This window comes from Syngnathus leptorhynchus, chromosome 12 (genome assembly GCF_054491065.1).
Source record: "Syngnathus leptorhynchus isolate UIUO chromosome 12, UIUO_Slep, whole genome shotgun sequence".
Classification (NCBI taxonomy): Eukaryota; Metazoa; Chordata; class Actinopteri; order Syngnathiformes; family Syngnathidae; genus Syngnathus; species Syngnathus leptorhynchus.
The window spans coordinates 3,155,913-3,168,109 of NC_141206.1; the positions used below are offsets into that span (position 1 = coordinate 3,155,913).

Genomic DNA, 12,197 nt, shown 5'->3' on the forward strand with positions numbered 1-12,197 from the left:
CAATGTCGCGGCATGCTCCTTATGAGACGACGGATGGTGTCTTGTGGGACGTCCTCCCAGATCTGTCTAAGGGCATCAGTGAGCTCCTGCAAAGTCTAACGAGAAACCTGGCGGCGTCTGATGGACCGAAACATTATGTCCCAAAGGTGTTCTATCGGGTTTAGATTAGGTGATTGTGAGGGCCATTCAATTGTGTCAATTCCTTCATCCTCCAGATACTGTCTGCATACTCTTGCCACATGAGGCCGGGAATGTCGTGGATTAGGAGGAACCCAGGACCTACTGCACCAGCGTAGGGTCTGACCATGGGTGCAAGGATTTCATCCCGATACCTAATGGCAGTCAGACTGCTGTTCTCTAGCCTGTAGAGGTCTGTTCGTCCCTCCATGGAAATGCCTCCCCAGACCATCACTGACCCACCACCGAACCGGTCATGCTGAATGATGTTGCAGGCGGCATAGCGCTCTCCTTGGTTTCTCCAGACCCTTTCACGTCTATCACAGGTGCTCAGGGTAAACCTGCTCTCATCTGTGAAAAGCACAGGGTGCCTGTGGCGGACTTGCCAATTCTGGTGTTCTATGGCAAATGCTAATCGAGCTCCACGGTACTGAGTAGTGAGCATAGGCCACCCTCGTGAAGTCTGTTTCTGACTGTTTGGGCTAAAACATTAACACCAGTAGCCTGCTGAAGGTCATTCTGTAGAGCTCGGGCATTGCTCAACCTGTTCCTCCTTGCACAAAGCAGCGGATATCGGTCCTGCTGATGGGATGAGGACCGTCTATGGCCCTGTGCAGCTCTCCTAGAGTAACTGCCTGTCTCCTGGAATATCCTCCATGCTCTGGAGATTGTACTGGGAGACACATAAAATCTTCTTGCAACAGCACGCATGGATGTGTCATCCTGGAGGAGTTGGACAATCTGCGCAACTTCAGGAGGGTTAAGAAATTGCCTCATGCTTCCAGTTGTGATAATGACTCTTGCTAAAGCCAACACTTGTGGAAAAACAGTTCAAAAAGATCAAGAGGGAGGAGCTTGAAATGGCCTCCACCTCCAAAACCAGTCCTGTTTTGGGGACCATCTCGTTGTTGACCCTCTAGTGTACCTGTTGTTAATTCCATCAACACCAATGCAGCTGAAAGTGATTAACAACCCCCTCTGCCACGTGCCTAACCAAAACCTTATCAGAAAAGTGTCATTGAATTCATGCCATACCTTGATAAAAAAGAACTGTTCCTTTAATTTTTTTTGAGCAGTGTATGTTATGAATCAGTAAAAAACTGTAGTTGGTCAATGACATTCAAATTGTTTCACATTGGTTCACTGCATTTAAAACTGTCTTCAGGTAAATTTGTCATCTATTTCTATTTCAAGCTGTATTTCCATCCTTCTATTTCAAGCTGTATTTACATCCTTGTAACTTGAGGGTCCCCCCCCCATAGGGTCGACCTGGAGATGAAGGACCCAAAGGGATTCAGGGTACACCAGTAAGTCACAGTTTTCAAATGTTTACTGAATTTACCTCAGTAAATTGTGTGTGTAAATTACTATGTGTATACCAGTGACACATTGTGCCACTGGTATACACATAGTAACACCCCTGCTACAACTTAAAGCACCTCAGTTTCAGCTCTTCCAATTAAATTTATTTTTTTATCCCCTGAGAAAGGCCACTTTGGCTGGAGCAGGGATGTTTGCATCATTGAACAACTCTAAAAGAATTGCTGCATGCACAAACTCTTGCAAACCTTGCTGCACAGTGAGATGTAGGCTTACAGAGCTTTCTTATTTCCAGGGAGCTCCAGGTCTCCCAGGTGATGCTGGAGCCATTGGAAAACCAGGGCCACGGGGAAGTAATGGGTCTCCTGGACCTCAGGGGTCACCTGGGCCTACAGGAATCCTTGTGAGTCGGTCAACAGCCATTTTAATGTACAGTATCCTGTACATGTTACTCCTCTTTTCATAAAAATATATTCAATCTTTAGTGAGAAGATTTGAATCTGTAAAAAACAAAAACATTTTATTGGATCATCCTAGGGCCTCCAAGGTGCAGCTGGATTAATCGGAGCGGCAGGAGAAAGGGGAGCCAAGGTCATCTACAGTTATGGTGTTTTCATTAAAAAAAAAAAAAACATCTGTATTCTTGCTAGTTAAGGATTTATAGTATTTGCATGCTAGTGTTGGACTATTAAAAGTTGGTCTATGTTACCTTTAGGGTTTACCTGGTTTAGCCGGTGATGCCGGCCCTACTGGACTTGATGGACAACAGGTTGGTTTTATATACCCAAATATAAGTTCATAAATATTTTAAATTAATCAATTGGACATTTATCCTCCTTTTACATATTTTAGGTTTTTTTTTTTTTGTCATTCTGAATTTTGACCCTGTCAATTAATTTTGTAATCTGTTGCTAAATATATTAAATATGAAAATAAGTGCTGATAATATGCAAAGACTGAGAACCATTTTGTACTATACTATTTACTTATTTTTTGTTTTTGTTTCACTTCTATAGATATAATATTGTGATTGTTATATTTTCTATTGTGTTTGTAATGCACAATCGTTTAAAACTACACTGCATCATGTTCAGAATCATGTGTTGGTGTATACATCACTTGTTTGTATACTTTGAACTATTATTTTTTCACTTATCAGGGTCGACCAGGTAATACAGGAGATGAAGGACCACCTGGATGGAAAGGAGACCCGGTCAGTCAGTTGAAGATTCATTGCAAAGCCTTTTGTCATTGTTTGATCAAAAACATCATATGTAACCATTTAAATGGATTTCTGAATAATATTGTATTTCTATCCTTGTCATTGTCAATACTGCTGCATCCAATGGAAAGATGAAAGAAAAAGAAAAACACTTATTCTGCGCTTTGCTGTATGGTGAAAAAAAATGGCCTAATCCATATGTTGCCTTGCTATACTGCTGGAAAAAAAGCAAAGTGAACATAATTCCACCTATTGTTGCTTATTTCTGACAGGGGGACCCTGGGCCTCGAGGGAAACCTGGTCCTCTAGGACTAGCGGGAGAGAGAGGACTTGAGGGCCCAAAGGGACTACAAGGTCCACCTGGACCCATCGGAAAAGAGGTCGGTGCATTGATTTTCTGTTTGAATGAAGATCATCCTACTTTCAAGTTCTGAAGACTCATACAAATGCCTATTGAAGAGTTATGTTCACTCCTTCCTGGTAGGGAGATGTCGGCCATCCTGGTGAAGCAGGAGATCCTGGATTCAAAGGAGAGAAGGTCACCTTTTCTAATAGCCTTAAAATATGTGACAAAGATAAATGGCACTCGATTATATGCTTCCAATTGTTGAAACTGATTGTTGACGGCAGGGTGAGGTGGGACCTCAAGGCTTTTCTGGTCCTGAGGGCACTAGGGGAGAACTTGGAGAAAATGGTGAAAGAGGCCCAAAGGGGGAGAAGGGCAATGTAGGCTTAAGGGTGAGCCATTATTTTTTTTAGCATGTATTTTTGGGTAAAATGAGTAATTGTCAGCCACTGCAACACATAAAGTAGTTTTATACAACTCGTGTTTTGTGTACCGTATTTTCCAGACTATAAGGCGCACCGGACTATAAGGCTTCAATGAATGGCCCATTTTAAAACTTTGTCCTTATATAAGGCGCACTGGACTATAAGGCGCACTATTAATGCATCATGTCAGATTTTTTATCCAAATCATTCTCCATTTTATCTTTTTTATTTCAACTTCAGATGCAACAAATTACTTTGAAATCACAAAATAATGATCCGTAGTCTTTTTGATTCATGATTCACAGTCTTCTGGGGGCACTTCTGATTGATTTCATAACACAATGCTTCGGGCCAGTTTAAATTTAGGAATTTGGTGCATATATAAGGTGCAGCGGAGTATAAGGCGCACTGACTGCTTTTGAGAAAATTTTAGGTTTTTAGGTGCGCCTTATAGTCCGTAAAATACGGTACTTAAATTTCAACGTTGGCAAAAAGGTGTATGTTTGGTTTGATTTTTGGGTTACTAGAGTGATAAAGAGAGCTATTGGAAGAGTAGTTTTGTAGCACCCATTTTATGGTTTACTGGATATGCATTTACAGTACCATGAACAATGGCATGATTCAAATTGGGATGCATGGTGGCAATCGACAATGAATAGAGCCTTTCCGATAAATAATTAAACTTGTTTTCAGAATTTTAGTTCAATCTAAGAAAACATTTTTAATGGTAGGGTGCGGTCCTTGCATCTCACCTTGAGTCTTTGAAGATTTACTGTTGTGCATTGGGAACAAATGCTTGGTTTGATGTCTCTGTTTTGTAATGACTAGGGTGAACCAGGTCTAGTTGGAGAAGTGGGCCCTGCAGGTCTTTTAGGGTTACAGGTGAGTCCATGGTTGTTGCTCACCATGGCTATGAATTAATCATGCCAAAAGTAAAATGTATTCAATCAATATAGTAAATGTCTTCCTTTTCAATTTTCAAAGTTTGAATTTTTCAATACTTCTCTGGTGTGTTTGTTTGACTTTAAGGGAAGTGCAGGAACTCCTGGATCCCCCGGGCCAAAGGGACTTCAAGGACAAAAGGTGATATTTTATGGTCGGTCACTCCAGAATTGGACAACATTTTCTAGAATATGACATGACAAAATGTGTTTAGATTTTTTTTTTCTTGAAAACATAGAAACATTAGAAAATAATGGTCAATTTTTTCAAAAAGGTTTGATCCTAATTTGTCCCTCAATTCTGGAATGTATCCAATGCACCACCCAGTTGCAGAACTTTAAATGACTTTTATTTACCTTCTCAGGGAGAGTGTGGTAATACTGGAACACCAGGACCTGAAGGCTCAAGAGGCCCTTTGGTAAAGGTTTATTCATATCAAACATTTTTTTTCCACATCCACAGGATATATTTGTGAATGTGTTTGCTGTGCTTGTGTTATATCTTATTTGAAGGGAAAAACTGGAGTGCGGGGCATCAGAGGAGTCACTGGAAAACTGGGACCATATGTAAGTCAAAAATGAAAAAATATATATATTTTAAATAGATTTGTTACCAAATGTCTGTGTAGATTTACCAAAAATAAATAAAAATAACACCAACATACAAGACACCATCCTATATTATTACATCAATCTTTCAAGATTCTCTTCTGTAACATAAACAGGGTCAACAAGGAAAGGATGGCCCTAAAGGTGACCCAGGAACTAAAGGGGAACCGGGGCAACGGGGAACGAAAGGAGAACCTGGAGCCCCAGGCCCGCCAGGGCAGCAGGTTATTATGCAAATAAAACAATGTCTACATTTACCCAGTCCGTGTCATATGGAGCTGCAATATTCCTAATTAATTCTGAATCAACTACATGATGTTCTTCACCAAAATGAATACATTTGACCAAATCGGTTTTGATTGATTTTGCAGGGAGAAGAAGGCTTACCAGGAATACAAGGTCCTTCTGCTCTTCCTGGCTTAGAGGTAAATGCAAATTTGCCAAATATTTTACAAAGGTTTACATTCAGTGGGCACACAGATTGGTTGTTTTTCCATGACCACTTTCAGTTTGGATTTTGGTTTTTTTATATCCAATAGGGAGCTCCTGGAGAGATGGGACCACAGGGCCCTCCCGGTCGCATTGGAAAAACTGTACGATTTTCAGTGTCTTTAAGATTGTTGTTACGTTGTTCTAATTTTACAAGCAGTAAACATTACTTTGCAGGGAGGGCAAGGAAGACAAGGACCTGAGGGCAAACAGGGCATGAAAGGTGAAAAGGTAATACTAATATGGTCTTTGTATTTACCCTTATGTATTTCTTTTGGAGTATAAAAGTGTCCTTTCACATCAAAATACATTCTGAATATTTGCATCAGCGTGCAAAAAAATAATTAAGTATTAAGTCATTAAGAATATAATTAAGAATAAACAAATAAATAGATGAGTAAATAATCGTAACCAATGCTGCATATTTGTATTCTGTTCAAATTTTGTCCATGTAGCCAAAGAATTATGATGACCAGCGATCTGTCCGGGTTCACTCAAGCAGCTGGGATAGGACTTTTCCATGACCCAACAATTTGTGTTCCCATTAGCTATTGAGAGGAAGCCACAGACTGTCCATCCATCCATCCATTTTCTGAACCACTTAGTCCCCACAGGGGTCGTGGGCGTGCTGGAGCCTATCCCATCCGTCATCGGGCAGTAGGCGGGGGACACCCTGAACCGGTTGCCAGCCAATCGCCGGGCACACAGAGACAAACAAGCACTTGCACTTACACCTAGGGACAATTTGGAGTGCTCAATTGGCCTACCAAGCATGTTTTTGGGAAGTGGGAGGAAACCGGAGCACCCGAAGAAAACCCACGCGGGCCCGGGTAGAACATGCAAACTCCACACAGGGAGGGCCGGAGGTGGAATCGAACCCACACCCTCCTAACTGTGAGGCGGACGTGCTACCCAGTGAGCCACCTGCCACAGACTAGTGATCTAAAAAATATATAGGTTGTATTGTAATCCAAATTTGATGTTATTTCGGTATTTGCTGGCCCGATATTGTACTAATTAAACCTTTTGAAATTCTTCACCAAAACTCCCCCATTGTCATTTTTCTCCATTCACTCAACTTGGAGCATTCCTGCTATCCCTCCTCCCTAAGCACTAGCCCCACCCGATCCAAGAAAACGACGAGTCCTCACTCTGTGACATGATAATGCGAGGAGCCACCACAATACGGCTCCTGCAGACTAAATATTCACAAAATTAATCAGAACAGCTGTCCCTACAACTTGATATGCAGTTGTTCTGATTTTGGTGTATCAAAAAATGATAACAAATTTCCATGTTCCCCTGCAATGTGCTTAAGTCCTAGTCATTGCTATTTTACCCTTACAGGGAGAGGACGGCAAGCGTGGTTCACCAGGAAAGATCGGTCGTATTGGGCGGAGGGTAAAACCTTATCTTGATTTTTGTCTTTGTTGCCATGTAATGAGACTAAATACTTCAGGGATCTATTTCTGCAGTACAGCTACATTTCAAAGAGCAAGAAGATAAATGTGAACATGTGTTTTGTTTATTATTTGTGCAAAATACAGTTTGACTGCCCCTTTGTCATCAAAATAGTTTTCACCTCTTTACTTTCTTTATTTCAAAACATGACAAACATGGCTGCAGGGAAAACGAGGAAAAGCTGGAATCCGTGGAACCAGAGGCATCAGAGGTCCAAAAGTAGGTTATCTGCAAACAGCACCACATATTCTCTGCATATTTTATTAAAACTTCAACCACGCTCTTAGACTAAATTTTGTTTCATGTCTCAGGGTGATAAAGGGGAAATGGGACTAGCAGGGCAACTTGGCTGGCCTGGAACCATCGTGAGTGGCTTTTGTGTTTGTTTGTTTGTTTGTTTGTTTGTTTGTTTGTTTGTTTGTTTGTTTGTTTGTTTGTTTGTTTGTTTGTTTGTTTGTTTTTGTGTTGTGGTGCTGAGCACCAAAAAGAAGTGATTTTGCTTGAGTACGGTGAATTACAGGATGATTAGGAAGTAAGTATACTGTAACCTTCATCATCGAATTATGAAAAAATGTAATAATCACCTGTCGTGCTTTTTCATATGTCCAAGGGTAACCCTGGTTTACGTGGAGAAAAGGGTGATCGAGGTGTTACGGGAGGAAAGGGTGAAAAAGGTGACATGGGGCTATCGGGAATAGCTGGACTTGATGGCACTAAGGTAAGCTTTGGATGATTATTTATTTTGGGGGGCTTACAAGTGGCCAAAACTGTCATTTTTTGTGCAGGGGATCCGTGGACCTGTTGGGTTGCCGGGTGGAGTTGGTCGAGAGGGAGAAAAGGTAAAGCTGAAGGAAAAGCAACTTACATTTGTTGTTTGTGATTATTTAAAAATAGTGATTATTTTCCATTATCCACTGATAAATGTCCATGTTGGTCTGGTTAGGGTCTGTGTATTCACATGTTTTGGCAAAAAATGATTCACATTAATTTAATGTTAGTTTCTCCCTGCTCTGTCTTCCACAGGGAATTATTGGTTCACCAGGACCAAGAGGAAGATCAGGCTTGCCTGGTTTGCCTGTAAGTTATGTTGTTAATTTACTCTTTTGATATATTTCATCATGGCTGTATTTTGTTTGTGCTAGTTGTATTCTCCAGTGATTTTCTAATCATTATTACATGAAATAACTATTTACCGTTTGAGCCATCTGTCATATTGTTGTACTATATTAAGTGCTTAATAGCAGAGAGATTATGCAATGATTTTATGAATGTTTGAAATGGTGTCCATGTTCTTCTGGGTGTTACAGGGCACAGCTGGATTAAAGGTAGGAGAGATACATTGCCTTATAGTTCAATACATTAATATATTTTATTTTGAGTCATTGTTTGGTGTTTGTGTGCTTATTTGCATGTTTTGATCATTATTTTTTTCTTCTCTTTGCAGGGTATGAAAGGCTACCCGGGTTTGCCTGGTCTGTCTGGCAAAAGAGGTCGCCCTGTAAGTTCAAAATATACGCTACTGCAGCTCATCTTCCTGATTTTCTGAAGACAGTCTGACTGGCTCAATTCCAATAGTATCTAATAAAGTAATCCCTCGCTACTTCGTGGTTCACCTATCGTGGCCTCGATACATCGGGGATTTTTATATAAACAAATATTGCGGATATATTTGGTGCATCGCAGCCTTTTGCGTGTCGCTGCGGGGCTTAATCTGCCGATATGACTTTACAGCACATTATTGGCTCTTACGAGATAAATGGGATCATGTTGATCTGTATCCTTGCCAATGATTGGCTTCAAGCTGTAGAGGCAAGGTAACGAGCCGGTCAGCTAGCTCGTATCGTGCCTTGTCGAAGCAGAAGGGCATAGCAAGCCTTTTAGAGCTATTTAAAAAGTATTTAAACATAAAATAAAGTGTTTAAAAGTATAGTAGAATGTTTAAAATTAAAATTGTAAAAGTCTTGTGCGGATGCCCTCGCGCTAGGCTGCAAGGATGCGTCAGCCGGTCAACACGCCAAGACCGTGCAGAGCTGTGAAACATTTACTCTTGAAAACATTTTTAAAAGTGTTTAAAATACAATAACTTATTTAAAAGTACAATAGAGTGTATAAAATTAAAACTAGAAAAGTCTAAAGCGGATGCCCTCGCGCTGGGCGGCGAGGTAGCATCAGCCGGCCTGCACGCAAGAGCAGAGAGGAGCCAGACACGTTTACACTTCAAAAAAGGTTCAGAATTGTCTTGTGTGGATATTGTAACAATATATATACTTTTATTTATTTATTTATTTATTTATTTATTTATTTATTTATTTATTTATTTATAAACAAGAATGTCTCTGAAAGTCAGTTTTACAAAAGTGCTAAAATTACAAAAAATAATTTAAAAGTACAATGCAGTGTTTAAAAATATTAAAAGGTGTATAAAATGGATGTTGTAACAGTATATTTTCTCTACATCGCGGATTTTCACCTATCGCGGATGGTCTTGGAACCAATTATTGGCGATAAACAAGGGATTACTGTATTTACAATGCGAGACGATACACTTCGAGTGATGTCACTAAATTCACACTCCAGACAGACTATGGTCACATTTAATATGTTTTTGTCATCCTTATGTCTAGGGTCCGCCTGGCCTTCCTGGAACTCCTGGACCATCTATAAACATAACTTTGAGAGAACTCAAGGTTGGTACAACATACGAACAAAAGTTGTGTTTATTTGAAAATGATTAGATGCATACCTTTTTCTCTTTCTGTTTAGGATCTAACGTATGTCTCTGACAAGCCCAATTACTCTTTAATCCAAGCTTTTCTGGAGTCTCTAAAGCAGGAGCTTCGACTATTGATGGATCCTCCTGATGGCACCAAAGAACATCCCGCCACCACATGTCTGGAACTTTGGCTCTGCCATCCAGAATATGCTAATGGTCAGTTAGCCAAGATGTATTGTAAACACCTTTTGAACTGCTACTAACTTTTTTTTTCTCTAAAATTCTATTGTATACTGTATTAAATGATGTTGGTGTATTACACAAATTCCAACAGTAACAAGTTTACAGGTTTTAAAGAACTATCTGTGAATATGTTTCCAAACTTAGACCTGAATATTGAAGTCTTACTGTGTGTTCTCCTTAGGAACATATTACATCGACCCAAACCAAGGCAGTTCTGCTGATGCTCTGCCAGCCTATTGCAGCTTCTCTAGCTCAGCTATACAGACATGCCTTCATCCTCAAGATTCTCAGGTCCAAAACTCAAGAACATAAACCTTATCGAGTCACGTTCATGAGCATCTTTATGTCAATCATTGATCCATTAGTCGCCATACCCATGAACTCCCAATAATAAATAGACTGTATATTGGGAAGTTAACATTGCACAAAATGGCTTTTTTGATCAACACCCTTTCTATTTCTGTTTTATTATTCCCTCCTTGTTAATGGCGCTAAATAGAGTGTTACAATTTACCCAAAGGGAGTTCTCATTTCTGTAATTTGAGACTTGCTACTGACTAATAAAAGATGCAATAGATGTACATAACAACTAATCTGCACAGTATACAAATGGGTATGTCTTTGGCTGCAGTTGCCAATGAAAGCCTGGATGGAGGAATCTTCTGCAGATGGCTCCTTTCAGTGGCTCAGTAGGCTGGACCAAGGATTTCAGGTATGCAAAACCTAAATATTTAAATTGACATGTGCATGTTGTGACTGCTTTGTATGAGATATTACATTAAATTAATTATTTAATATCATGGTTAGCCAGTCATACCTAAGAATCTTTGTTTTGCTACTGCTTTTTTTTCTTTGGTTTTGTCATTGTAAGATTTAACAATATGTCTCCTTTGATAAGTTTATTTACCCAGGTGCCAACTTGGTTCAGATGCGTTTTTTGAGATTGCACAGTAGCACAGCCACGCAGAAAATGACCTACTTCTGCCAGCCAGGACATGAATTGGGCCAGTCTGAAAGTGACATCAAATTCCTCACTGACACAAGAACGCAAAGTTTCCTTGGAGCAATTCAAGATTGTGTGGTATGTAAAATGTTTCCATGTTCTATAATATTAATTTGCAGCCAGCTGTAATGGTACCAATTTAGTAGCCTACAGATTTCATTTTGGTTTCAACCTAGCAGTGAAACATAGTTAAAGTTTGGTCTGGTCTTTAATTGTTGTGTTTCTGTTGTGTTTGTACTATTAAATGATTTTGAGTTTTGTTTTATAATGACAGGAAAGTAAATTCTACTTCATTTTCTTTCCATATCATCAGCCTGTAGAGAAGATGGTGTCAGGACCCCGGGAGTCGGTGTTTGAGTTTGAGGACCTCCACCTACTTCCTGTGAGAGATGTGGCACTGTTGGGTGGTAGAAACTTTACACATCAATTTGGCTTCAGTGTTGGACCCATTTGTTTCAGTTAGAATAACTTGTCAGCTGAAGACTTTCAGGTCATGGATGCAGCCACAGATGCCCCTTTTTTTGTCTTGGGGATATTGTTTGATGCTGAATGACTGCTGTGTGCTCAGGCTGACAAAAAAATTATATTGTTTACAGATGCTTACATGATGTAAATAGGGCTCTGGTTACAGACATTGTGTAAATAATAATTATCAACTTCCACATAGTGCCTTGCTGGAAAAAAGTCACTGGTGAATTTTTCTGTCTCTTGTCATGGTGCTGATAAAAGTTTATTTATGAGTTCCACATGCATTTAATCCATCCAAAACCTTATGTGGAACAGTTTGGTGCTGTCTTTTGTCAGGCATACAATGAATTGTTTCATGTGTTTTAAGTTTTCATTTAAATATTTCTCAGGTTGGGTTTTGGGATTATGTACGCCTGGGTGCTGAATCCACTTTTTTTCACACGTCACGCCATATTTTAACTTAAATGGGACGGTTTTCAAATTATTATGAGAGAAGTGACATTCAGGTGGCCATTGTCGCAGAACAAATCTAAGTAAACATAAGTGGGAAACTTTACAAATGTTTATTTCCTCATAATAGCTTCTCTATTTTCTTTTGGTTTTGTTGGTGGTTTTAGTAAATACTTTTTGATTGGCCTTATTCCAGACCTCAAAAATCAGTGATCATATTAAAATATGTGCCAAATAATGTGTTTCTATCTGCTTGCCCAGTGAATAAAGCCAGCGTGAACATTCTGTTTTGCTTAGACCATTACTTAGTCGTGTGTGTGCGTGTGTGTG

General features: G+C 39.7%; 1 protein-coding gene across 1 annotated transcript in view; it reads left to right on the plus strand.

The window, feature by feature from the left end:
• The window catches only part of LOC147047847 (uncharacterized), a 39,178-nt gene extending 27,054 nt beyond the window's left edge, over positions 1–12,124 (plus strand). Inside the window, exons 33-62 of the mRNA XM_085927034.1 lie at positions 1,440–1,484; positions 1,793–1,900; positions 2,035–2,088; positions 2,213–2,266; positions 2,657–2,710; positions 2,992–3,099; positions 3,204–3,257; positions 3,350–3,457; positions 4,319–4,372; positions 4,520–4,573; positions 4,797–4,850; positions 4,945–4,998; positions 5,157–5,264; positions 5,412–5,465; positions 5,580–5,633; positions 5,707–5,760; positions 6,877–6,930; positions 7,156–7,209; positions 7,302–7,355; positions 7,601–7,708; positions 7,776–7,829; positions 8,014–8,067; positions 8,298–8,315; positions 8,435–8,488; positions 9,615–9,677; positions 9,754–9,919; positions 10,128–10,237; positions 10,578–10,658; positions 10,845–11,027; positions 11,263–12,124. Coding sequence (XP_085783160.1) covers positions 1,440–1,484; positions 1,793–1,900; positions 2,035–2,088; positions 2,213–2,266; positions 2,657–2,710; positions 2,992–3,099; positions 3,204–3,257; positions 3,350–3,457; positions 4,319–4,372; positions 4,520–4,573; positions 4,797–4,850; positions 4,945–4,998; positions 5,157–5,264; positions 5,412–5,465; positions 5,580–5,633; positions 5,707–5,760; positions 6,877–6,930; positions 7,156–7,209; positions 7,302–7,355; positions 7,601–7,708; positions 7,776–7,829; positions 8,014–8,067; positions 8,298–8,315; positions 8,435–8,488; positions 9,615–9,677; positions 9,754–9,919; positions 10,128–10,237; positions 10,578–10,658; positions 10,845–11,027; positions 11,263–11,412 — 2,274 coding nt within the window. The 3' untranslated portion in view covers positions 11,413–12,124. The remainder of the gene's footprint in view (positions 1–1,439; positions 1,485–1,792; positions 1,901–2,034; positions 2,089–2,212; positions 2,267–2,656; positions 2,711–2,991; positions 3,100–3,203; positions 3,258–3,349; positions 3,458–4,318; positions 4,373–4,519; positions 4,574–4,796; positions 4,851–4,944; positions 4,999–5,156; positions 5,265–5,411; positions 5,466–5,579; positions 5,634–5,706; positions 5,761–6,876; positions 6,931–7,155; positions 7,210–7,301; positions 7,356–7,600; positions 7,709–7,775; positions 7,830–8,013; positions 8,068–8,297; positions 8,316–8,434; positions 8,489–9,614; positions 9,678–9,753; positions 9,920–10,127; positions 10,238–10,577; positions 10,659–10,844; positions 11,028–11,262) is intronic.
• The last annotated feature ends 73 nt before the right edge of the window (positions 12,125–12,197 follow it).